The 27,993-nt window shown below is 37.8% G+C and overlaps 3 protein-coding genes across 3 annotated transcripts; 1 reads left to right on the forward strand and 2 right to left on the reverse strand.

The window, feature by feature from the left end:
• Nucleotides 1-3,560: 3,560 nt before the first annotated feature.
• On the reverse strand, nt 3,561-6,118 carry LOC138869180 (uncharacterized). Its single transcript, XM_070146777.1, has 2 exons — nt 5,313-6,118; nt 3,561-3,834 (listed from the first exon to the last, which is right to left on the reverse strand). The coding sequence occupies exons 1-2, from the start codon at nt 6,116-6,118 to the stop codon at nt 3,561-3,563; spliced, it is 1,080 nt and encodes a 359-aa protein (XP_070002878.1).
• A 3,078-nt stretch (nt 6,119-9,196) lies between these two features.
• LOC138891274 (nuclear cap-binding protein subunit 2-like) lies at nt 9,197-17,387 on the forward strand. The gene is made up of 8 exons (XM_070174599.1): nt 9,197-9,352; nt 9,528-9,751; nt 13,069-13,207; nt 13,284-13,317; nt 15,365-15,478; nt 16,447-16,500; nt 16,615-16,721; nt 17,011-17,387. The coding sequence occupies exons 1-8, from the start codon at nt 9,335-9,337 to the stop codon at nt 17,083-17,085; spliced, it is 765 nt and encodes a 254-aa protein (XP_070030700.1). The 5' UTR covers nt 9,197-9,334; the 3' UTR covers nt 17,086-17,387.
• Nucleotides 17,388-19,130: 1,743 nt separating this feature from the next.
• Nucleotides 19,131-22,368, reverse strand: LOC138869181 (uncharacterized). Its single transcript, XM_070146778.1, has 4 exons — nt 21,717-22,368; nt 20,696-21,194; nt 20,207-20,585; nt 19,131-19,232 (listed from the first exon to the last, which is right to left on the reverse strand). Exons 1-4 carry the CDS (start codon nt 22,366-22,368, stop codon nt 19,131-19,133), a joined length of 1,632 nt encoding a protein of 543 aa, XP_070002879.1.
• Between the last annotated feature and the right edge of the window lie 5,625 nt (nt 22,369-27,993).

Consider the following 27,993-nt stretch of genomic DNA (forward strand, 5'->3'; position numbering starts at 1 on the left):
TTCGGGATTCTGATCCTTGGAATAGGTTCATACAATGACTAGTGACTTGAACATAAAATTTGGCGTCATTCCGAGTTGTCTACATATGATTCGTCGCGTTCGGAGTTGGTTAGAAGAAGTTTGAAGTTTAGTTGATTAATTTGATTTTGAGGTGCGGTTTTTGGTTTTGATATTATTTATGTGTTCTGAAACTTCAAGTAGGTCCGGATTGTATTTTTGAACTTTTGGTATAATTGGATGGGGTCTTGGGTGGTTCGGGTGAGTTTCGGACCACTCGGAGCGAAGTTGAAGTTGTTAGATTTTTTATGGTTCTGGTTTTGTTCTTCACGAACGCAGTGGGAGTCACACTTTGGCAATGAAATATTTGGGCTAGAGGCATTTTGTGCTTCATGTTTGGGTTGGGTAAGCCATGTTCGTGAAGGCTTGGGGCAGTGGAGCTACGCATTTGCAAGAAGGACATCCGCGTTCGCAAAGAAGAAGCTGGGACTTGAGGTTGAAATTCGCATTCGCGTAGGTCCGGTCGCATTTGCGTAAGGTAGCCCAAGTAAGGCATCGCGTTGGCGAAGCCTTTCTCGCGTTCACAAAGAGGATATTTGGGGCAACTGCAAATTTTGCCTTCGTAATCGCGAGGAGGCTTCTGCGATCGCAAAGAGGAAGGGCATGGGCAGAATGCATTTTTATTTTGGGACTTAGGCTCATTTCTTTCACTTTTCACTTGTCTTGGGCGATTTTGGAGCTCTTTGAGGGGGGGGAGGGTTCATCAAGCATTATAAGATGAGTGATTTCTATAAATTATGAGTTAAATAAAAAAATTATGAGTAGATTTTAACATAAAAATTAGTGAAATTCTGGGAATTTTGTTAGAAAACCTAAGGATTAGTAAAAATGGAATTTGACCACGAAATTGATTATAAAATTGGGTATAAGTTATGTATTCGAGTTTGTAAGGTCATGTAACTTTGAAAAATTACGAAATTCGGGCACGTGTGCCCGAGGTTGACTTTTGTTGACATTTTGAGTTTGGTTGGAAAATTATTCTAAATAGTAAAATTATGAGCAGTTGAGCATATATTGATTGGTTTGTACGTTGTTTGATTAATTTCGGGTTGCTCGGGTTGCTCGGTAAAAAATATGTTCTCTTTGTATTCCTATCATCGTGTTGTGTTTATGTGACCGATAGTTCGAAAAATTTCTTTATTTCTGTGGATCGGGCCGTATGCCTCAGTAGTGCTATGAAATAACATTACGGATCGGACTGTACGACCTCGACAGTATAGATGCATCTATGAATCGGGTCGTACGACATCGGTAGTGTATACTATTATTATGGATCGTGTCGTACGACCTCGACAGAATTCATGCCTAATATTTGATTGGAGTCAGAATACACATGAGCTTTCCTTCTTGACCTAAGACTTGACATTTACTTGATGTTCCTTGTTCGTTTGAGATAACATATGGTATTTGAGGATCTAATATTATTATTATTATGTTGAAGAATCATGTTAGTTACAATTACTTATTTTATCGATACTTATTTTGTTTCATGCCTATCTAGTTTCATATACTTTAGTTATTGAACCTCTAGTAGTAGTAAGTGTCGTTGTCAACCCCTCGTTACTACTTCTTCAAGGTTAGACTAGATACTTATTGGTTACGCGTTGATTTACGTACTCATACTATACTTCTGCACTAATTGTGCAAGTAGTTAGGCAGGTACTTCAGGAGGTCATTCGGGTGCGCATACGCACTCCAGAGACTTAGTGGTGAGCTGCTCTCCATGCTTTGATCTGCAACACTCAGAGTCTTCTTCTTGTTATGTTTATTATTTTTGTCTATTTTATTTCAGACAGTAGGTATAGTAGTTTCTATATTCTACTAGATTGCTCGTGCACTTGTGACACTAGGTTTTGAAAATTTTTAGTGGATGTTCACGGTTGTACCTAATGTTATTATCACTTCGCTTCATGTTATTTATATTATGTGATTTGGTAAGGAAGAATGTATATTTTTAAGGTTTCTAAATTTAATTTCATTTACTTAATGTCATTCCTAATTTTAAAAGTATAAAAGGATAGATAATTAAGTTGGAGATTTACCATTGGCTTGCCTAATGACATCGTTAGGCACCATTACAGCCTAGGGTGGAAATCCCATTGTGACAATTCAATTGTTCATTTTAATCGGCACAAGTTTTCATTTCCTCAGTTTATTTTAAGAGTGTAAAAATAAAGATAGTATGTGACAACCTAATTTTGCCCCACATCTATCTGTTCTATCGTGTATCAAGAATTGTTTGATAATTCGACTCATTTTGTTCTATTTGATTTAGAAGACGTTTGACCTTATTTCATTATACTATATGAGTATTTTCATTCTTTTTTTTTTACAATGAAATAGAATATAAGATAAATTTTTTTAGTTGAATCGCACCTCAATGTAAAAGTCTAATATAATGAACATTCATAGTGGGAAGACGAGATAAAGAGAAAAGATCCAAAAAAATTAAGACGAATGAAAAATTCAACAAAAGCAAAATTATTCATTTTCTTCTATTAAAAAATTGATGGTTTCATTTGAATTTTTTTTATTATAAAAGAATGATTAAAATCAAACCGCGAACACAACCATGAGGTGAGTATAAACTTACACTCATGAATTATGTGTTAAATTTGTTAAATTACTTTTTCTTTTTGTTTTAGGATTAAGCATTAATTTTCTCAGAGATTTTCTTGGTCCATTTTAAAATTAATAAGAGATAATTTTGTAAAACAATTTATTTTATTGGAATTTGCATTATCATCTTATCAACATTATGTTAAAGTGTAGATATGATAGTAGGCAAGACGAAAGCGCTTGTCTAACTGAATAAGAGAGTTTAGTCCTATTAACTCTTTTCTTTTCTAAACTGGAACTAAGCAAGGATTGGACAGTTTTTTTTTTTTTTACTTTAACAAATATTTTTATCATTAAAGTTATTAAAAAAGTGATGAAAATAAAATAAAAAAGCTATTTTTATTTCTCTAATTGAAAAGTTTAAAGTTGTTCATTCCTTGGTTTCGCATAAATTAGCCTACCCATTTATTACATGAAGAGAGACGTAAAAATTGCACGGGGCGTCCTATTTGGTCGCCCCCATTTAACCTATACCCAACAACAACAACAACAACAACAACAATCTAGTATAATCCCACAAGTGGGGTCTGGGGAGGGTAATATGTACTCAGACTTTACCCCTACCCCGAGGGGCAGAGAGCCTGTTTCCAGGAGACCCTCGGCTCAACACAGCGACAAGAGACGATATATTAGTACTATCAATAGACTCATAATAAAATAACATAAAATAACATAGCATAACATAACATAAAAATACCAGCAATATAAGAAATATAGGAAGTACGAAAAAGATGGAAGATATAATAATATCCAGCAGATAAAGCCCTGCATCAGTAGCTGACCAGTGGCATCCTAAGACTAACTCCTAACTGGCTAGTCTCACTCTAGTGTGCTGTAGAAATACTCACAACTTCCCCCTAGCCTATAACCTTAATGTTTGACCTCTACAATTCCCTGTCAAGGGCCATGTCCTCAGTAATCCTAAGTCGCGTCATGTCCTGCCTGATCACCTCTCCCCAATACTTCTTAGGTCTCCCTCTACCTCTCCTCGTGCCCACCACAGCCAGTCGTTCACACCTCCTCACCGGTGCCTCAGTACTCCTCCTGTGAATGTGCCCGAACCATCTGAGTCTTGCTTCCCGCATCTTATCCTCTATGGGGGCCACACCCACCTTCTCTTGAATATCTTCATTCCTAATCTTATTCATCCTTGTATGCCTGCACATCCACCTCAACATCCTCATCTCTACTACTTTCATCTTATGGATGTGCGAGTTATTAACCGGCCAACACTCGGCCACATACAACATGGCAGGCCTAACCACTGCTCTATAAAACTTACCTTTTAGTAACGTTGACACTGGACTCCCGACGATAACCTCCACTTCATCCACCCCACCCCTATACGGTGTGTGACATCCTCGGCGATCTCCCCGATCCCCTGAATAACTGACCCAAGGTACTTGAAACTACTTCTCTTAGGAATGACTTGAGAGTCAAGCCTCACTTTCACTCCCGTTTCCGTCGGCTTGGCCCCAAATTTGTACTCGAGGTATTCCGTCTTCGTCCTGCTCAACCTGAAGCCTTTAGACTCAAGGGCTTGTCTCCAAACCTCTAGCCTCTCATTGACGCCGCCTCGTGTCTCATCAATTAGAACTATGTCATCAGCAAATAGCATGCACCATGGCACATCTCCTTGAATATGATGAGTTAGTGCATCCATCACCAGGGAAAATAGGAAAGGGCTGAACACAGACCCTTGGTGTAACCCCGTAACAACCGGAAAGTGCTTGGAGTCGCCTCCTACTGTCCTAACCCGAGTCTTAGCTCCATCATACATGTCTTTAATCACCCTAATATAGGCCGTCGGGGCCCTTTAACCTCTAAGCAGCTCCATAAGACCTCCCTAGGAACTCTGTCGTACGCTTTCTCTAGATCAATAAACACCATGTGGAGATCCTTCTTCTTATCCCTGTATTGTTCCACCATCCTCCTAATAAGGTGGATATTCTGTGGTAGATCGCCTCGGCATGAACCCAAACTGGTTGTCTGAAATAGACACTGTCTTTCGCACTCTCATTTCTACCACTCTCTCCCAGTCTTTCATGGTATGACTCAGTAATTTGATACCCCTATAGTTGTTACAACTCTGGATATCGCCTTTGTTTTTATACAACGGAACCATTGTACTCCACCTCCACTCTTCAGGCATCCTATTAGTCTTGAATATAACATTAAACAATCCAATAAGCCATTCCAAGCCTGCTCTTCCCACACACCTCCAAAGTTCAACCGGAATTTCATCTGGCCCGGTAGCTCTGCCCCTTCTCATCTTACGCATTGCCTCCATGACCTCATCAACCTCAATATCCTTACAATAACTTAATTTATGGGGACTGTTGACATTCCTCAATTCACCTAGTAAAATATCTTGATCCCCTTCTTCATTTAGGAGTTTATGAAAGTAGGTCTACCATCTCCTCTTAATTTGGTCACCCCCCATCAAAACATTGTCGTCATCATCTTTTATGCACCTTACTTGGTCCAGATCCCGAGTCATCCTCTCTCTCACCTTAGCGATTCAGAATAACTTCTTCTCCCCGCCTTTGTTCCCTAGTTCCTCATACAGACGAGCAAAAGCTGCCGTCTTAGCCTCCGTCACTGCCATCTTCGCCTCCTTCCTAGCTACCTTATACCTCTCATTGTTCGCTCTCTTCTCCTCCTCATTAGTGCTCCCTATTAACCATAGGTAAGCCGCCTTCTTTGTTTCCACTTTACCTTGGACAACTACATTCCACCACCAGTCTCCTTTGTGGCCACCGGTGCGGCCCGAAGATATCCCTAACACCTCTCTCACCGCCTTCCTTATACAGTTCGCCGTCGTCGACCATATAGTGTTTGCATCCCCACTACTTCTCCAAGCTCCCATTGCCGATAACCTTCCTTCCAAATCCTGAGCTTTATCCTTAGTCAAAGCGCCCCACCTAATCCTCGAGCATCCTCGTATTGACATCTTCTTCCTCGTTATCCTAATACCAATGTCCATCACCAAAAGCCTATGCTGCGTCGCAAGGGTCTCTCCTGGGATAACTTTGCATTCCTCGCACAACCTTCTATCGCATCTCCTGAGGATGAGATAGTCAATCTGAGTCTTCGCCACCGAACTTTGGTAAGTAACCAAGTGCTCCTCCCGCTTCGGAAAACATGAGTTCGCAATCACTAGATCGAATGCCTTGGCAAAGTCCAACAGCAAAGTTCCCCCTTCGTTCCGCTCCCCAAAACCAAAGTCGCCATGCACCTCAGTATAACCACCTGCCGACGACCCAATATGACCATTGAAATCTCCTCCTATGAATAACCTCTCGGAAGGCGGAATACTACGAACGACGTCATCCAACCCCTCCCAAAAATGCCTTTTAATCTCCTCATTCAAGCCCGCTTGCGGCGCGTACGCACTAATGACATTTAAAGTACACTCACCCACCACCAATTTAATAGTCATTAGTCTATCATTCACCCGCCTAACCTCTACCACCGACTCTCTAAGATGACTATATACCAAGATACCCACTCCATTCTTACCTCTCCGGACTCCAGAGTACCACAACTTATACCCATCCGCATTTTTCGCCCTCGATCCAACCCACCTAGTCTCCTGGACACATGCTATATTAATCTTCCTCTTCTGAAGGATCTTTGCCAACTCTATAGACTTACTCGTTAGTGAACCTATGTTCCATGACCCGATTCTCAACTTATAGGCTCCCTTGCCCCCTTTACCTCCCCTACCTCCCATCCCACCCCCTAACCCCGACCCTACACTCTGCCCTACCCGAGGACATGCCCTTAATCTATCATCCCAAACTGTAGCTACTATACCTACGACAATCTAAATAAAACTCGCTAGTGCACAACGGACAACGAATCAAACTAGAAGGAAACAAGTGACTACTAGTACACTAGTAGAATGATTGAACTGAACTATTGTGAACTAAAATAACATCAATTTAGCTAACACCAAAAGAGAACGGGAGGTACCAACTCCTGAGAACCAAACTTGTGTTTATTTGCTGTACTCGATGTAGTTGTACGCTCACACACCGCTTCCCACCACCTTTTGCTGACGCCCGTCCAGGTTGCTCTCCTTTGCTAGTACTCGTGCGCCCAACTTGTCTCCAACACTTCGAGAATTTCCCTGAAAACACCGAAAAACCATGACCCAAAGACCAAAAAGAGGGCAGTCACCGCTACCACTGGTGTAGCCCTGACAGTAGTAGGGAAAATGTGGGGAGAAAGCAAAGAACTACACAAAATTCACCAAGTTCTACCGTAGTACAACAAAATGAACAGATCAAAACTATACCCTCAAGAAAAATAAATCAAATCCGGAATCTGAAAATAAATCAAATCTAGAAAGAACAAAAGGAAAATAAGTGAGAAATTATTTTAAAAAAGGTACTATACCTGAAGAAACAAATTGATTTTGAGTGCAACCCAAATATCAAAATTCGATTTTGAGCAAAACCCAAAAACCAAAATTTTATTTTGAGCAAAACCCAGCTAACAATTTCGATTATTGAGCGAAACCAAGATAACAAATTCGAGATTGAGCAAAACCCAGATGAGAAAATTCAATGTTGAGCAAAACCCAGTTAACAGAAATTCGATTTTGAGCCAAACCCAGATGCCAAAATTCGGTTTTGAGCAAAACCCAGATAATAAAATGCTTACCAGGATTTTCAAGCTCCGATAGTGAACCAGATCGGCGGACTGAGTGAGCTTACTCAGAAAAACGAGATCGGGGATCGGGAGAATCAACAAAATGAAAAGGAACAAAGGAGATTCAAAGTATGAGATCGCTGAAAAACTTACTGGATAGCGTGAGATTCCGGCACCGGTGGTGAGGTGGTCAGATTTACAAGGCTTCTCCACAATTCATATTATGATAAACCAAAAATCCAGTTTTCGCACTACTAAATACTCTTCTGAATCACTTATCCCAACTAAAAAAGAAAAGGAAGAAACTCTACTGAATTATTTTTGACCAAATTCAAACTCTACGCGATTAATGATGGAGAGAAAAAAAAGAAGAAAGGATCAGTGTGAAATAGAATAAAAATCAACAAATTTGAAGGAAGAAAGCCGATCAAACTTGTACCCACTTTTTAAATAACTTCAGCCCCCTTTCTCCTCCTCCTTCATCTTCTTCTTCTTCTTCTTCTTCTTCTTCTTCTTCTTCTTCTTCTTCTTCTTCTTCTTCTTCTTCTTCTTCTTCTTCTTCTTCTTCTTCTTCTTCTTCTTCTTCTTCTTCTTCTTTCTTCTGCTGCTATTTTCTATCTAGTCTACTAGTCTAATACCTTAGAGAAAAGATGATCTGCTGGTGCAATATGTTTTTTTTTTGCTTGCTAAAAGGTGCAATAGGTTGACTTTGCTTACAAAATCTCATGCTTAAATGATTTTCATGTGATATTGTGTGACTGCTACCGTTTGTGAAGGCGAGATATTGCACCAGAAGCTTATTTTCTATCTAGCTTTTACTCCTGGATGATGAACTTCAGGTTTGTATATTATGTCATCGTTCCATTGAAAAGAAAGGAACAGAACTGGGCCATAACAATTGCAGTAAAAGAATCCAGGTAAAAATTATATGAAAAGAGTGTCATTTAGGGTAGTAAACATACAATGGACTGCTCAAGGAACAAAGGCTGTCGAACATGAATTGCTCACCAAGAGTAAATGGAGCTCACGTGCTTTTGGAGTACAAAGCACAAAGCTGTCTCCATTGATCACCTCAAGGAATCAAAAGGAGTGCAGCGAGGAAAGAAGACGCAGTTAGCGCACAGAAGACATTTATGATGTTCATCTTGACGAAAGATTAATGGGAGCTGGGGCGTGATCGAACACGGAGGATCGGCAGTCCCAAAACAACAGGCACATGCTTGGATAAAGTCTTATATTTCAAAGTTTAATAGCTTTAATGTTATATCAATGTTGAGTGCAACACTCAATTTTGATAATAAGATATTTGTTAAATTCAAACTCTATTTCGTTCATTACGTAGGATATCTTGACATTGTATTTTGTCGTTTATCATGTTATAAATAAAACTAACCCTAGGCGTTTGCCTAGTGGATTGAAAAAAAAACATACAATGAACTAAATAACTTCATCTCTATAGCTGAAATTTCCCAGTTACAAAGACAAAAACTTCAGCTCTAGAGTTGAAGTTCGCCAGTTATAAAATAAAAACTTCAGCTCTAGAGCCTACAAGGGTGAGGCAACAAGGGTGAGGCAACAAGGGTGAGGCAAATCACACATGAAATCTAGTCAGCTTTTATCAAAGTGGAATAAAAGAAATAGAATTGGAAGACCAAAATGGAACAAGGCTAAATTAAAGTGCCAAAATAAAAAATTAGACCAAAGTTTAATGGGTTGTCTATGTATTTGGCCAAGGAAAAACAAGCGAACTCACATAATCTAGGTGTACCGTGTACCTATTTTGACCCTATAATAATGAAACATTTTAAATGTACAAAAAGCAAAAAGAAAGAAAAGGAAACAAGATGAAGATGGGCATCGAAGTGTCAGTATTCAAACTTAAGGGGTCTAAGCGGCTATCTAACCCCTCTTAATTTATTTGCTTTGCTTAACGCATTTTGTTTCTTCTTCTTCTTGATACCCTAGAGCTGCCCTTGGATGTCGTTGGGAGCAAAACGTAATGGCTTCTCTGTTCAAGGTAATATGAACGCCAGTGTTCTTTGGCTTTTCCAGTGTGCTGTATACCTGGGGTGTTTGTTCAATAAACAATTTGTCCAGTGATATAATGTTCTTAGGTTGTGTTTTCGGTGGATTGTGCTAATGCCGGGGGTGGGTGGGTCTGCTCCGCCTTCTCTGCTGTTTCTTTCTCTTAGGATTTAGCCAAAATTTCAGCATATAGGGATCGAAGGTTTCCTGGAACACAAGAAGAATTTGAAGATGCTTTGCTAAAGGCGACAACTGTTTATGTGGGGAACATGTCCTTTTACACAACAGAGGAGCAAGTATATGAGCTGTTCTCTCGTGCTGGAGAGATTAAAAAGATAGTTATGGGATTGGATAAGAATTGCAAAACTCCTTGCGGGTTCTGCTTTGTAATGTATGGCCTGAACCTTGCTTTCAGTCTCCCATTTCTTCCATTTTGTGTTGTTAACTTTAAACTGTATAATTTCTTCTCCAATTATGGTACTCATGCTTCAGCTTTAACCAGTTCCTTCTAGTTTTTTAGAATCATGTGCTCCATCTCTACTTAATAAGTACTCTGAAGATTATTAAAGATGCTTAATACCACAATAATTTGATCTGATCAGTCGAATGTACCCATTTGATCTGATTCAGTGTAGTGGTTAATGTAATTTGATACGCTCTCTATAGTTACCTTAGCATATTATGTGTCATTTACTAAGTCTGACTTCCATTTGATGCAGTCAAAGAAGGCCTAGGTTTTCCAACGAAGGTCAAGATACATGGTAGAGGCAAGGGGTCAATATATATATTTTTTTGTTTTTCTTTTTTTTTGCGAAGTTCACTGTGTTAGTTTAAGGCCAATGACATAGGCATAATTCAAGACTGATGTCTGCCGAATAGACACTGTACGAGTAGACGTTTCAACATATAGGGTTCAAGCTGAGAGGTGCTATTAAATTTGTGTTAAGATAGGATGATATGAAGGTGGCTTGAGAGGGAACGATGGGTCTAGATGTACGAGGAAAAGCTAAATTAAAAAGAAGCAGTACGATTGGAAGAGCACATTGCATTGAGCTGTATAATTCGAATGTCTAATGTTCTTAGGGCTTGTGAAACAAAAGGATGGAGGCAAGATTATAATATCAAGGCTTTGGTTAATACTGCTGGATAAGTATGGAGTTAGCTATTGAGAGTAGAGAAGGTATTAGGCAGAGTTCTAGGGAAGTCAGCACTATGGAAAAAGATTTGGATCTTTTGAAGAAAGACCTAGGATATCTTAAAAGGAAAAAAGCCAAAAAGATTGAAACAACAATAACATACCCAGTATAATCTCACAATTGGGGTCTGGGGAGGGTAGTGTGTACGCAGGCTTTATCCCTACCTCGTGGAGGTAGAGAGGCTGTTTCCGAAGACCCTCGGCTCAAGGACAAAATGAAAAGGAGCAGTAACAATAAGCAGTAACAACATCGATATAGTAAAATAACTAAAGCAAATGAAATAACAGGTAGGAATATAGCTCTACGAATAGGAAAGACGAAAAAAAGAAAAAAAAGAAAAAATGACTACAAGACTAATACTACTGCCACTAGTATGATAAAGGAATACTCCTAGCTACCCCCTAACCTTCTACCCTAATCCTCGACCTCGTTCTACAGCAACTACCGTGTTCACCAGCAGGCTGCTCACGCGCTGGTAATCTTACTGGATGCGCCGGCGCGTGGCTGGTCTTTGACAGAAAATGGGCCTATTTCTGTTCGCCTAACACCCAACACCCGCAAGAAAGAGAGAAAGAGGAATAGAGAAACAGATAGAGAGAGAAGCAAGGGGTATAGTGGACCAGCGGTTGGGAGATGGTACACAGAGAGGGGGAGAAAGGGAAGAAGATGGGAGAGAGAGAAAGGAGGAAGAAGGGGGAAGACTAATGGGGATGTCGCCGGCGATGGCCTAGGGACAGATAAGTGATAAAAAAGAAAAGAAGAAAAAGGGAGGGAGACACAGAAGAGGGGAAAGAGAACCGGAGATAGAGAGATGAGGGAAGATAGAAGGAGAGAGAGTGAGAGGAGACCTTACCTGTGAGGCTGCGTCGCTGGCGACGAGGGCCCAAGGCAGCAGTGATTTAGGGTATAGCTACCGTTAGCGAGAGAATGGAAATGTACAACTTTTTATCAACAACGAAAAAGTACTTAAATCTTTTACAAGTCTAGGTATGAAAAAAGCAGGGACTTCCAAAAAATTGAAATATCTGAAAATATTTCTGCAGTTCCACTTTTTTATGGATTCAATCCCATTGCAATTATCTATCTTATTCTGACATAATGATCAATGTCAAACTTTGTCATAGAATTTTTGAATTTGAAGAGTCCGAAAGGGGAGGGATATGCAGGAGAAAAGAAAAGAGAGGAGTGGAGTGGAGAGTATTTATTGTTTCTATTGCATCTATTGGGAGAAAAAGGATATGTGCGACTGTTATTCGACACTAATCCCCAGATACGTAGTTATTTTGTTACCAATAAAAAAAATGTATAGCTATTTTGTTCATAATCCTGAAGTCCTTATTGATGTTACAAATGTTTAGTCAAATGGGGTCTTAGCTTTCCATGTTTCGGCTACTTTTAACTGACAAGGAAATCTCGCTCCTGTTTGGTAGAAAAGAAAAGGAAAATTCCCTCCTATTTTTGTCTTAATCCTTTTCTCCCTTTTTTCAAGTCCAGGGTTGGTTTACTTTGTCTTAGTCTTACAGGTCTCACAACAAAAAGTTGGAGTACTTTGGCTGTGCATCTTTGATGTTATCTCTTGTTCCACTCAGTTGTCGCTCACTTGGTACCTTCTTAATGATATCATTAATGAGGAAATAAGAGAGTTTGTAGCCTGAAAGTCAGAGAAAGATTAATAGATTCCTTACAAAAACGGATGCAAATTAACATTTCGTAACGTGAAAGTAGATCCAGGTTCTTGCTTTAAAAACCCAATGTACTAAATATGTGGTTGCAACTTCCTGCAACAATATCTGTCCAGAAGCTACTATATAGTTCTTTGATGCCTTGCAGAACATTTTTACCAATGTTTCAAGAAAACTTTTAGAGGTTATGGTATTTGTTTAGGTTGTATTTCTTTGGGATGCCTGGGTGGTTGTTGCATTTGTATAAGGGAAGTAAATCTGCTTCTTTGCATTCTCTGTCTTGTTGCCCTGTTCCAAGTATGTCAAATTTTGCCACTTATTTGTACACATTTCTTTTGCAATAGGATTGTTGCTGACGTACTCCCTTTGTGCCATTTTAATTGACTTGGGTTGACATTGACAAAGTTTAAGAACAATGTTTGAATGAATTATTATATGAGGTTTGATGGCAAGGAGTTCAAATAATATTTAACTGCAAAAGGAGAGAAATTGTTGAAATGATGTCAGATGAATAAGTAGTATATATTTATGCCACAGTAAAAAATTGCCATTAGGGAATATCACGAGCTTTTCTCTTTAGTGCTGTCACTGTTTCTGCAGTTATAAGCAAAAACCTATTTGCTCATAATTTTTTTGGTAGTTGAAGTAAATTCTATTTATAAACACCAAGATGGTATTAGGTGTACATTATAGTTTTTTACATGTATACCTTTGGGTTTATCTCCCATTCAGCCCTTTTCCCGTTAAAGGGAAAGAAGCCAAAGAAGAAAACAAAAGAAGGCAAGGAGAATATCATTTTGCATCTGTAATAACTGTAAAAATATTTTCAGGTTCTACTCTAGGGACGACACTGAAGATTCTGTCAAATATATCAGTGGGACAATTCTTGATGATCGCCCTATTCGTGTGGATTTTGACTGGGGATTTCAAGAAGGTAGGCAATGGGGCCGTGGTAGGAGTGGTGGACAGGTAATCTCCTTAGTGGTTCATCCTTTTATCTTGAGATTCATGCTAGTGTGTGATCTGATTTACATCTTTTTTCCAGGTGCGCGACGAATATCGTACTGACTACGATCCAGATATCCTTCTCTTCAGTTGATAAGCATGTGTTAACAACTTTCTTTCCATTCTTTTAACTATTTTTATATATTTTTTTTCAGAGAAAATATGTTTTGGTCCTATCGTGGCCTAAAGTGATGAACATTGCAATTGAATGGACACTGGAATGGGAATAAAAGGCATGTAACTATTAGGACAAAGTTAGTCAACTATACTTCGTGTTATGCAGAAGTATGTCTAATAGTGAAGTTTCGACAAATGTTATGTACAATGATCAGTAAAAAAACAGGGAAGTTTATGTAAAAATCGACTAAAACATGGTGTACTTTTGATTAAAAAAAGAATCCATTTAAACTTGGAATATTTGCAGCTTGAAAGATTTATGCCAGTTAGTAAACTTGGAGTATTTACTCAGTAAGTAAATTGAGAAAAGGATGTAATTTAATGGATTGACACGTTTTTATTATTATTATTATTATTATTATTATTATTATTATGTAGATATGTACTTATTTTAAAAATTATTACGTAAATATACGTGTAACTTGTCTATATGGCAAGGATAACTAAAGTGGTACTTGACAAGGTAATATGTGTAATTTTGTAAATCATTCCTCTATACATTAACATTGTACTGGTTATTCTTTGTTGATCACTCAAGTGCCTCCTTAAGAAGTATTTATATAGTATTTATTCAGTAAGTACTTACCCTAGAAGTAGCTGTGGGGCATCAAAAGTCTGGTGGATCAGATTCTATTGTCTTTTTCAGGTTCTGTATCATCATCTACAAGAACACAACCCTCCACATCTAGTTACTAGATAAGGTAGTGGTTAAAACAAAAGCTTCTTTCCTCTTCTGATCATAAGATTCTAGAGCATTTTTTCTCAAGTAGTTAGTCACCCTGATTTTTTGTAATTGCATTTTGCTTTGGGTGAATGAACCTAGTGGTCTCAAACGCTTCATTTTTCTGCATCCCTCTCCTGTGATTGTAGGATAATTGACTTGATGAAAGAAATGGAAATTTCATCTTGTCACCAGTGGGATGATTGCAAAGTTTTAACAAGGCAATGGTCAAAGTTTTAACAAGGCAATTGTTTTCTTTGTTATTTATGTTGCAAGGAAATACCTCGAAGTAGATCTTCACTTATTCTTCTGTCATTAATGTTTGTCAGGAATCAGAACTTCTATGACGTAGATCAGTGCACTCTTTAGCGTAAGTGACCATTCTTTTATGAAGGTGAATGTTGGCTCATAGATACGTTAATCAAGGATAAGAAAGATGGTTGACATTGTTTACATGGTTTTCTAATATATACTCCCTCCGTCCTAATTTATGTTACACTCTTTCTTTTTTAGTCAGCCCCAAGAAGAATGACACCTTTCTATATATATATATATATATATATATTTTTTTTTTGATTTGCACCGGGTGTCCGAGTCTCTAAGAGCCCCGACTAATCCCGGGGGTGCACAGGCCCTCGGCAAGGAGTTTCCCGCAAGTGCACCACGGTTAATTCAGGTTTTACCTAGTCCGATGGCCCTCAGAAATTGTTTGCACCCAGTGGGTTTCGAACTTGAGACCTTGAAAGGGAGCAAACCCCAAGGCTCAAGTCAATTGCCACCAGGCCAACCCCTGGAGGTTGACACCTTTCTATATTTAGTGACAATTTAACTTTATAATGCCCATTTTACCCTTAATGAGATGATTTATGGGCACACAAATATCTATGGCTCATTTTTACCACAAGTTTCAAAATTCTTTCTTTTTTGCTTAAACTTCATGCCCAGTCAAACACATCACATAAATTAGGACAGAGGGAGTATGTGTTTAAGAATTATGGTTTAATTCAAAGAAAAGACTTAATGTTTAACCCATGAATGTACACAGAAATGTTATACTTCATGGTTAATCAATTGAGTAAGTTTTCATCACCTTATCTGACTAATGTTTGAAACTCTTGCATGATAGTCCGAGCTACAGGGTTTAAGACTTCATTTTTTCCTTTCTTTATCCATTTAATATTTAAGAATTTTGGGCCGTCATTGAATACCTTAACTAGTTATACGTCGAGGCGGTTATGGAAAATTGGTCCAAAAGGAGTTGGAAGCACAAAGGCAGCTAGTGGATTATGGTACAGGATCATTGGGCGCTTACCCACCAGTTATGCCGCCACCTCACTGTAAGTTTGAGGGCTCTGAACTTAGTCATCAGTTCTTTCTTTGATAATATTGACTCTTTCTTGCGTCTTAGCGAAGAGCTTCGTTCTCTCAAATTAATTTGATAATATGTGGAATGTGAAATGTAACGACTGCAATATTTTTGTCTTCTTTCTTTTCCTTTTTCCAAAAAGGAAGATGTTATTGCATTTGATGAAGAGTCAACTTGAAGCGCCTCTTATCTGCAGATTTAGACTTACTTCTACAGGACTTGTGTGTGCTTTAATGCAGTAGAAAGCTTTTGATTTTAGCTAAGGGTACAACTGACTCTAAGTAATGCTTGTATTAGTAGTCGGTTTGGTGGCGAAGTTCTTCTGAATTGTTATTATCTGCTTGTTTCAATGTTGATTTCACAACCTGTCTATTTGTTGCATGACACCACACTAGTTCGAGTATATGTGCCTTTTATTTGATGGGTTGGGTATAGTTAAGCTGTCAGAGGAATGGTAGTTTTGATATCAACTAATGCTGTAAGCATAATGTCTACATTCTGAATGCTCCATTGCGAATGAAATGTGTACGGCTAAATTGTATAAGTTTGAGCACTGGTTGAATGGCAACTTCTGGTTGTTAACGATTTTGGTTTTGTTCCACTCTAAATTTTGAGCTAGCCGTATTGTTCCCTATAATTAAACTGGCTTTTTCCAAATTCGTGCTGTGTTTCATTAATCTTTTGAAAATCAGATTTAACTTGACATTTCTCTAACAAGGAAAAGTGAAAGGAAGAGATTGAAACAACCCCTTTAGGATTTCAAATTAAGCTTTGAATAGCTGATCCACCGGACCTTCAACCGCCATTGAGTTTTTCTTGCACTTCCAGTAACTTCACAGTTTATATGCCTTAGGTTTTGCAATATAATGTGATAGATAATAAACACGGTACACTTACTTTTACGGTGTCTATGGCAATCACTGATACAATAAACTGCAGATGGTAGACATGGTGGAAATCAAGGTTATGGAGGTTCTTATCGACACGGTAGAGGTATGCTTTACAAAGCTTTTGATTCAGTTCTAATGCTTTACAACATTGTATTTTTCTATCTTTTGTTTCAGTATAGTATATTTAACAAACAACTCTATCTTATGAGGAAAACAGACTATCATCGCAAGCGACACAGGGAAGATGACCACCATCGGTCAGATTATCCAAAGAGGAGTTACGACCGTGAATCTCGAAGAACCTCTGATCATGAGTCCAGACCGGTATTTTCTTTTATTTACTTAAGCTACATCTTTTATTGCTTTGCTTTTTTTCACCAGCATGTCCTGTTCCATCTTTTCATATGTACTCTATGCTCGCCACTGAAACGAAATAATGTAAAATTGGACAATGAAACGAAGTCAGTGTGGATATTAAAGAAGCAAATTCCCTGACTTTAGCTTGTGATTTAACGAATAGGAGATTGAGCTTCAAATCTTTTGCTTCTATTGTTTGTCCCCTCTTCAGTTTTAGTGATATTTGTTGTTGCAATGTGACATTCTTTTGCTGCAGGAGAAGAATCCACGTTTCCGTGAGAGTGGTGATTCTGATGAAGAGGATGATGATGATAGGAAACGGCGTACTTAGTTTTATTTCCAGATGTAGATTGCTCGGAGAAGAGTGTGCTACTTGAAAAGAGTTGTAAGACCTGCTCTCGTCAAGTTCCTTTGTAACTTGTGCTTACACAATTAAAATGTTGTACATTAGAACTGCGCTTCAAAACGTTTTTACACTTAAGGAGTAATCGTAGCTTCTCACTCTCTTATTTTTACCTTCTTTTCTATGTATTTCTGATGGTGTCATTGATGACGTTGATCCCTCAGTGTACCCGAAAGTATTATTTTGTCTAGCTTTATTAAAAGAGATCACTCCGTGCTCAACTTAAATAATCCTTTACTTTTGGCCTCACCCCCCAAAATATGGAAAACGGATATTGTTCTTCAATGTTGTTTTATGCTCTCTAGCTGTTATTTTGTCCAAATTTTGCCTTAGTCAAAACTGACGGTAAGAGACGAATCCGTTACATCAACCCCCCCCCCCCCCCCCAAATGATTGTAACAATACTCCAGTTTGTAGTGTTTCAAATTATTCATAACTAGAGCGATATCAAAAGAAATTCTAACATTAAAAAGTAAATTAAGCATAATAAAGAAGAAAAATGCAAACGTGGAAGAGAGTTAGTATTAAAGGATTTTTTTTTTTATATTTTGTATTTTGCAGACAAAGGTCTAAAGTGTATTGTTACTCAGTAAACGAAAAAAAAAACGAAATTAGGATAAATTTTTTAAAATATGTTAACTTTTGACATTTTTAGTTTGAAAATTTATTATGAGTTAACTTTTAGATATTTAAGTTTTAAAAAGAATTTATTAAGCAATATAACCTCAAATTTGGAAAAAGTTTCAGTGCGTATGCTCCAAATGAACACCCAGAATATTGAGGCTTACATCTAGACGAACGCCCAAAAGGTTGGGGCGTATGATGCTTACATCCCACCAGTACGCCTCAGTGTATTTTTGGTATGTCTCGCCCAAAGCAAAAATGCTCCTTAAAACACAAGATATGAGAAGTGTGTCATGGCGTGAATTTCACACTGTGGTTTATGTTCAGTCAATTGAGAATTATGACCATCATGATGTGTCTTTATCATTTGCCGAACACATCTAAACGTAAAAATAGAAGAAGGGTAGGATTTCAATTAGATATCTTCGGCTTTCGAAATAATTTGCAAGTATTTTACAGGCTATATTACTATGTAAACTAATTATGTTAGTTTTGTGGAGAACCAACTTGCTAGAGGCCGAGTCCGAAACTTAAATGACAACTTTTTGGACTCAAAACACATTTTTACGGTTTAAAAAAAACAAGTTACTTTTCTACCTAAAGCGCCACGTTTTACATATTTTGCCCACAAGACCCACGTGAATTTCCGAGCTTTTTGAAATGGCAATTTCCTAACCATGTGGGTCCCTCAACAGTACATAGCAGCCTTTTTATGATCTCTTTTTGCTGCCACTTTTGAAATGGCAATTTCCACTTTTACTCTCTATTGAACCTCAATAGTAAGAGTGTGCCAGAAATATAATTAAGAAACGGATTTGGGACTAAATTCTTAAGTATTTTTTTTTTCTATCAAGAGTTAGAGTCTAGTGGTATGACGAGAGTCTTTTATACGATAATCATCTTTCGTTTCCATCGAACCAATAATATAGCGATTTTTGGTACAATATCTTTATATAATAACGCCTCGTAAACTTCTATAAAACGAGTCAGAGATTTTAGAAATGTTCAAATGTTCACAATGGTAATAATTTTTTTTTTGATGTTACATCAATTTAACTAAGTAAGAATCTTTTAAGAATTTGACGAAACTTCCAGTTATTTTTAGAAGGTTTTGCAAAAACTTTGGGGAGCCAAAAGTACTTTTTCTTAAAGTAATTGTTTTAGAGTTTGCCCAAACTTTAAAGAAAAAATAAATGCTTTTGAATAATAACAAAAACTAAAAAATGTAGCTTTTTTTCTTAAGGACTTTTAGAACCTAACTGACAAATGACGGATCCACATGAAGAGTTAATTATGAGTGCTCAAACACCCATTGTTTTTACCTGGATTTAATATATTTATATAGGCAATTAGTAAAAAATGTAGCTAAGTAGTGCAAGAGCACCCATAGCTAAATCTTTTATCTTTCGGAACTCTTTCCGACGAGCAATCATGACTATAAAATCTTGGATCTGTCATTATAAATGACTAAGCATAAATTGCTACTCTAATATTAGCAAAAATATTTTTTAAATTGATTAACCAAACATAATCTGCTACTACTTTTTAAGAGTACTTTTTCAAAAAGTACTCCTAATAAAAAGCATTTTTCAAATAATATGATTTTGAAAATATGGTTAAACAGTCTAGAAAAATCTTCCGCTTTTGATTTAGCACATTTTTTATTACGGGCAGTTAAAACTAAACATTTGTATCCCTAGAATGCAAAATTATTTTGTTTTAGAAAGAAAATTTTGAACCCTACTTCATCCGTATCAAACATTAGTCGTTTCAGTAAATTAAATTTGTATTAAAATATTTGACGTATTTAACAAATCAAAATGTTACTTATTCAAATATATCCTTACTATTTAAATTAATTAGTGATTATTAATTAAATAATATCTAAGAGAGATAAAAGTTATTTTGACACACAACCTTATGATTAAAGGTATGAATATCTATGTTAAGGATTCGTGCAAGAACTTTAACAAAATATATAAACAATATTGATCGAATATACTACATCAATATAATAACACTCATTTTTTAGGATTTAGATAAATAGGATTGATAATAATTCATCTTTTTCAAGAACTCAAATTTTTTCTTTAATTTTCTTTAATAGTTCAGACGCATTATTTAAATAATATCTATGATGACTTTTATTAAGGTTGTATTTAATGATTTAAGTACTGTCATCGTTGTAGTACTCCTTATTATTGTTGTTGTTGTTGTTGTTATTATTAAGTGCTATCCCCATTGTGATGCTCCTCGTCGTCGTTGTTGTTGTTGTTGTTGTTGTTGTTGTTGTTGTAGTAGTAAGTGCTAGCTCCATTGTGATATTTCTCGTTATTTTTATTGTTGTTGTTGTTGTTGTTATAGTAAGTGCTGCTCCCATTGTGATACTCCTTGTTGTTATTGTTGTTGTTGTAGTAAGTGTTACCTCCATTGTGATATTCCTCATTGTTATTGTTGTTGTTGTTCTTGTTGTTGTTATAGTAAATGCTACCCCATTGTGATACTCCTCGTTGTTATTGTTGTTGTTGTAGTAAGTGCTAGCTCCATGGTGATATTCCTTATTTTTGTGGTTATTGTTGTTGTTATAGTAAGTGCTACCCCCATTAAGATACTCCTCGTTGTTGTTGTTGTGGTTAGTAATGCCACCATTATAGTACTCCTTGTTGTTATTGTTGTTGTTGTAGCTACTAGCACTATAACTATTAAAGTACTCCTCATTATTGTTGTTGTTGTTGCTAGCACTATAACTATTATAGTACTCCACATTATTGTTGTTCTTGTTGTTGCTGCTGTTGTTGTAAGTGCTAGCTCCATTATGATACTCTTAGTTGTTATTGTTGTTATAGTAAGTGCTACCCCCATTGTGATACTCCTCGCTGTTATTGTTGTTGTTGTAGTAAGTAGATTGTGATACTCCTCGTTGTTATTGTTGTTGTTATAGTAAGTGTTGGCCCCATTGTGATACTCCTTGTTGTTATTGTAGTAAGTGCTGCCTTCATTGTGATACTCCTCTATATTATTATTATTGTTGTTGTTGTTGTTGTTGTTGTTGTTGTTGTTATAGTAAGTGCTACCCCCATTGTAATACTCATCTTTGTTATTGTTGTTGTTAGTAATGCCACCACTGTAGTACTCTTTGTTGTTGTTGTTATTGTTATAGTAGTAAGTGCTACCCCCATCTTGATACTCCTCTTTGTCGTTGTTGTGGTAGTAGTAGTTGTTGTTGTTATTAGTACTGCCACCATTGAAGTACCTCTCGTTGTTATTGTTGTTGTTGTTGCTAGCACTATAACTATTAAAGCACTCCTCATTATTGTTGTTGTTGTTGCTAGCACTATAACTATTATAGTACTCCACATTATTGTTGTTGTTGTTGTTGTTGTTGTTGTAAGTGCTAGCTCCATTGTGATACTCTTCATTGTTATTGTTGTTATAGTAAGTGCTACCCCATTGTGATACTCCTCTTTGTTATTGTTGTTGTTATAGTAAGTGCTAGCTCCATTGTGAAACTCCTCTTTGTCGTTGTTGTGGTAGTAGCAGTTGTTGTTGTTATTAGTACTGCCACCATTGAAGTACCTCTCGTTGTTATTGTTGTTGTTGTTATTGTTGTTACTAGCACTATAACTATTAAAGTACACCTCATTATTGTTGTTGTTGTTGCTAGCACTATAACTATTATAGTACTCCACATTATTGTTGTTCTTGTTGTTGTTGTAAGTGCTAGCTCCATTGTGATACTCCTCGTTGTTGTTATTGTTGTTATTGTTGTTATAGTAAGTGCTACCCCCATTGTGATACTCCTCGTTGTTATTGTTGTTGTTGTAGTAAGTGCTACCTCTATTGTGATACTCCTTGTTGTTATTGTTGTTGTTATAGTAAGTGTTGGCCCCATTGTGATAGTCCATACTTCTTGTTGTTATTGTAGTAAGTGCTACCTCCATTGTGATACTCCTCTATATTATTATTATTGTTGTTGTTGTTGTTGTTGTTGTTGTTATTGTTGTTGTTGTTGTTGTTGTTGTTGTTGTTGTTGTTGGTGTTGTTGTTGTTGTTGTTATAGTAAGTGCTACCCCCATTGTAATACTCCTCTTTGTTATTGTTGTTGTTAGTAATGCCACCATTGTAGTACTCTTTGTTGTTGTTATTATTGTTATAGTAGTAAGTGCTACCCCTATTGTGATACTCCTCTTTGTCGTTGTTGTGGTAGTAGTAGTAGTTGTTGTTATTAGTACTGCCACCATTGAAGTACCTCTCGTTGTTATTGTTGTTGTTGCTAGCACTATAACTATTAAAGTACTCCTCATTATTGTTGTTGTTGCTAGCACTATAACTATTATAGTACTCTACATTATTGTTGTTCTTGTTGTTGTTGTTGTTGTTGTAAGTGCTAGCTCCATTGTGATACTCCTCATTATTGTTATTGTTGTTGTTGTTGTTGTTGTTGTTGTTGTTGTTGTTGTTGTTATAGTAAGTGCTACCCCCATTGTGATACTCATCATTGCTATTATTGTTGTTGTAGTAAGTGCTAGCTCCATTGTGATATTCCTTATTTTTGTGGTTTGTTGTTATAGTAAGTGCTACACCCATTAAGATACTCCTCGTTGTTGTTATTGTGGTTAGTAATGCCATCATTATAGTACTCCTTATTGTTGTTGTTGTTGTTGTTGCTAGCACTATAACTATTAGAGTACTCCTCATTATTGTTTTGTTTTTTTTGATGCTAGCACTATAACTATTATAGTACTCCTCATTATTGTTGTTCTTCTTTTAGTTATTGTTGTAGTAAGTGCTAGCTCTATTGTGATATTCCTCGTTGTTATTATTGTTGTTGTTGTTGTTGTGGTTGTTGTTGTTGTTGTTGTTGTTATAGTAAGTGCTACCCCCATTGTGATACTCCTCGTTGTTATTGTTGTTGTTGTAGTAAGTGCTACCTCCATTGTGATACTCCTTTTTGTTATTGTTGTTGTTATAGTACGTGTTGGCCCTATTGTGATACTCCTCGTTGTTATTATTGTTGTAGTAGTAAGTGCTACCTCCATTGTGATACTCCTCTATATTATTATTATTGTTATTATTATTATTATTGTTGTTGTTATAGTAAGTGCTATCCCCATTGTAATACTCCTCTTTGTTATTGTCGTTGTTAGTAATGCCACCATAGTAGTACTCTATATTGTTATTGTTTTTGTTGTTAGTACTACCTGTCACACCTCCTTTTTCCGCACCCGAGGGGGTGCAAGGGAGTTTTTTCAATTAAAGGACAATCGAAACGGGATTTGTTTATTTATTTCAGAGTCGCCACCTGGGAGATTTAGGGTGTCCCAAGTCACCGATTTTAATCCCGAATCGAGGAAAAGAATGACTCTATATTACAGTCTGCGTACCAGAAATCCGGATAAGGAATTCTGTTAACCCGGGAGAAGGTGTTAGGCATTCCCGAGTTCCGTGGTTCTAGCGCGGTCGCTCAACTGTCATATTTGGCTTGATCATCTGATTTAATACATGTTGAACCTATGTGCAAAATTTAACTTTTAACCGCTTTTGTCATTATTATTATTTTACGAGAATTGCAACGTCGTGAAAACATATCTCGAACCACGTTACATCAATGCACCCGTAGCTAGCGATATATCTCCACTCGGTTGAGATTTGGATTTGGGTCACATAAATGTGTACCCGAATTAAGGAAAATAAATTGTTAAAGGCGCGCCTAAAGCAACTAGCGTCTTGTTATTTTGGGGAAGGTCGTAAAGATCCGTTAAACGGCACATCCCGAATTCTAAACACTTTAATATATACATACATTTAGAAGGCCCCGCAGCTTTGTACATTTTTTTTGTTTGTCGAGGCTCGTCTCATTCTTACTTTTAAAAAGGAATTTGCGACGTCATGGACATGCATCTCGAACCACGTCACAATCAATGTACCCGTGATTAGAAACACATCTCGAATCCGTCGAGATTTGGATTTGGGTCACATGAATGCGCACCCGAATTTAAGAAGGTAAAATTATTAAATACGCGCTTAAAGAGGCTATCGCGTTATCATTCCGGGAGGGTCGTGAGATTTGCTAAACGACCCGCCTTGGAAACTAAATGCTTCGATATATACATTTAACGAGGGCCCCACAGCTTGTGCGTTTTTATTTGTCGAGGCTCATCTCGTCCTTATTTTAAAAGGATATCCTATAGCAACTACGTTTCTTGTCGCGTTTGTCTCTACTAATTGAAAACAGAGATAGTCCTAGTTGATTACATGCTTGTAGGCTTATTTATAGCAGGATTCAAAATGCTTTTACAGAATAAGCAAACGTGATTACGCACACGGACAACTGATTGAACATTACGGCCCAAATCCAGCTCATGCGGGATGGGCCAGACCTGGGCCACTGTTTGTTCGATGCGGGCCTACTTGGTCTGTTTTGACCTGGGCTCAACCTTCATGCGGTTGAGATTGCAAGCTTTGTGTTCTTTGTTCTAAAGCATGGTTTACCAGTTAGATGAGGCAATTTATCGGAAGGGAAAGAACTTAACTAGTAGTGTACAGTTTTCATGCTTGGCATACATTAAAGAATTATACTACACAATTAAACTAAATCCAAGATACAACCTACTGCATTGGGAATACCTTTATCTAACAGCATACATATACAACTATCATTCAATCCCCTACATTGACATCAGCTAGGCTTGTAAGCTACCTTCAGTATCCCAAACAAAAATGTGAGCTATTAGACACTACATGACATTTAACACAACAATCCATGTATATAAAAAACATCTGCAGATCTTCTCTTTTACACTCATTGTTCAAACTTTCGAGTTACATTGGTAGTGTAATTGTGTACCTGGTAAGGAAAGCAAAGGAAGAAAGGAATGATCAGTTGAGTGGTATGCAACAAACACAACAACAACAGATACACATCAACAACACAGCAACAACAACCAGCCAACAATGATGAAGCTCACGAGCAGTCGAGCAACAAACAAACAATCCCAGAACCAGTAATGAACCCACAGAAATAAACAGAGTATTCAATGCAGCAAACACCGGCAGTTCAACAATCACAAGCAGCTCAATCAGGGCAAACAACAGAACTTGGCCAAGACAACTTGACCAAAGTGAACTCTTCTATCGTTTTCAGACAGCGTTTTGTTACAATATTCTCAGAATTTTATGTTTCTTTCTTTCAGTTTTTTTTTTAAGAAAACCTTCTCTTTTAGGCTCCAAAAAGAATCCCCTCCTCCTCTAACGGAAGGTCCCCCTTCTTATAGCCTAATCCCAGCACTTTACAGCCTGCTGGACAACTCAAAATTCCCCCTCCCTGTTGTTTTTCCACTCAGTTATTTTAAATAACAAAACTCCCATGAGATCCCTGACAGCCCCCTTTTAACATTTATTAAACTAAAACAGGCCATGGGCAGCAAGAATATAATCTGACAGCATGTGCTGTCAGACTATTTTAATCCAAAAAGGCTTTATGCACATGTTGTGCACAAGTGCACATGCCCTCCAATTCTAACTGCAACTAAACAAAATCAATCCCTTTATATTTCTGATTCAAATACATCAATTGTAAATAGCTATAGTCGATCTTCAATTTTGATTCAAGCAATGTTCAACGAGACAAATCAAGCTGTTACCACTCAAACAGCTAAAACTATTTAACGACATATATCGAATCGACTATACTAATTACAACATACACAATCAAAGCCAAGGATTAGAATCAAACAGTATCAGCAAGGGGTCAGATTGCACATGTCAGTACAGAGGTTAACTTGGGGATTGATTACTCAAACAGTTTCAATTCAGTAAGTTATGCAGTTCACATACACACGCATTATCAGTGAATGAAGAAACATTTGATCAAATAACAGAGGTCCAGGCAAGGTGTGAGAAAACAGTTGGTAAAATTCAAAACACAATTTGAACAAGATGTTTGGCCATACGAATAGACCTTTAGCACACACACGAACTGGAATGAAGAAGAGAAGACAAACTTACCTTAAAATCTTTGAAAGAAAAGATCAGGAAAATCAACTTGTGTTTGAACAGACCCTTCTCAAAGTTTAACGGACTTTAATCGAAGTGTTTCTCAAATGAGAAACCCTTCGATTAAGGTCCATTAGACCATAAACTCTTGGTTTAAACAGGCATGGAACAGGCACGGAAAACCCTTAATCGAAGTGTTTTGAGAAACACTTCAATTAAGGTCCATTAGACCATAAACTCTTGGTTTAAACAGGCACGGAACAGACACGAAGAACCCTAGGGTTCGAAACAGCAGATCTGGGATTCGTGTTTCCCTGGTCAGATTCGGACCAAACCAAACATGGTTTGGTCAAGAGGGAGGTTCGGGGACTGTCTAGTGTGAAGATGGTGAGGTTTGGTGTAGGTCAGAGTTCGACTCGAATCTTCAAATAAAGATTCGAGACGAAGGAAGGTGATTCGAGGCTAGGGGGTAACGGATCCATGTTCAGGACAGTGAGGTGGTCCTAGGGTGTTCAGAGGGTGGTCATCGGCGTTCATGCCGCCGGGTTCTGGTGAAAGGGAAACTAGGGCGGCTGCTAGGGTTTGGGGGGTTTCATAAGTGAGCATGAAGTTGGAATTGAATAGATAGTGAGAAAAAGCGCCTTTCGTGATTCAAGTAGTAAGCTCGGATTCATGATTGAGAAAGAAATCTTCCAAGCGCAGCTTTAGCTGAATCTATTATAGGGTAGGCTCTTTGGATAGATTGACTTAAGGCGATGAAGGCACACATATTTCAAATCTCGGCTCCCCTCAAGGAAAAAGCGAGATACTTAGCTGAAAGGGTGAACAGTGTTTGGTGAAGACGATGAGTGAAGGGGGGTTCGGATAGGGGGCGTGGGGTGTGAGGGAAGGTTTATATACGGAGTAGAGGATTGGATCCGGGCCGTTAGATCAGATGATCTCAACGGCTTGGATCTGATGGTGAGGGGTGAGACGAGGTCGTTTGGCATAAAAACGGGGTCATTTGGATTTTAGTGAGGGGTTGGGTTGGACCGGCTAAACAGGTCGGGTTACAGGTGCAGACGTGGACCGTTGGATGAATGTGGTTGAACGGCTCAGATCAGACGCCTGATGCGGCGTCGTTTCGGGAGGTGCCTGGGCAGGCCTAGTCTAGACCGGGTCCTTGGACGTGGCTGATGTGGGCTGAACTTGGGCCTCAATTCAAAAATAGGCCCAAGTCCGATTTACTACACCATTTGCACTCTTTTTCTTTTGTTTTCCAATTTTAAAAATACAACTAAATTAAAATGAACTTGCCATATCCAACTAATCAATACTTAACACACACATTCTAAAAAAAAAACAATTCCAAATGGTTAAATCACAACTTGAAATAAAGATGCACACATATTTTTTGTGAATTTTCTTTTTTAATGACCGAATTATGGTTTAATTACCATGACATACATACTTTTGTATTTTGATCGGTAAGATTAAATGCAAAATGGATAGACCCACAAATGACTAACAACACATGTCACGGCAAAATGACAAATTGTACAGCGAGGCCATTTGTCATTATTTTTTTTTCTCTTTTGGAGTGATTGTCCGTGAAGCAAAAATCACGTGCTTACAGCTGCCCCTCTTTGCCCGAAGACACGAAGGGTTTTCGCGCAAAGATGAAGCGGACGATTTTTGCTCGTCCGAGTACTCCGTGTGAAGCATTTTTTGAAAAAGACTTGACCGAACCTTTGCTTCAGAGGTTTCCTACATATCCTGGGCTGAACAGGAATCAGGTCAATATAGTTCGGGAAATTTTGGTAGCTGGGACTACCTCGTGACTGTAGTGTTAGCTGCTGCTGTGCGCCGTTGCATGCTGCTGTGGGATGCTACCGCTCACCGATCTCCTTGTTACATTTTTCTGAAAGGAAAAACAAGAAGCTAAGCTAGAGTATGGATCATGAGATCTCATCTATCTTCAACTTGTTCTTGTTGCCTTGCTTTCTTGTCGGCTAGCGCTTTCCTCTAATGCCTTTATTTTGTGAACTCAGGGGATGATACTGGTCCTTCGCCTTTTCTGAATGCCAGTTTTCATCACTCTGCTTGATCTGCTGGGAACATGGCCCTCCTCTTTAAGCCTTTCAAAGTTTTCTTCAGTGGTTATGGCTTTCTTCATCAAAATTGTTATGCCGGGTCATGCTATAACGTTCCCAAACTGCTTCTTTTGAGACGTGTTCC

Source organism: Nicotiana sylvestris, chromosome 5, assembly GCF_000393655.2.
Source record: "Nicotiana sylvestris chromosome 5, ASM39365v2, whole genome shotgun sequence".
Classification (NCBI taxonomy): Eukaryota; Viridiplantae; Streptophyta; class Magnoliopsida; order Solanales; family Solanaceae; genus Nicotiana; species Nicotiana sylvestris.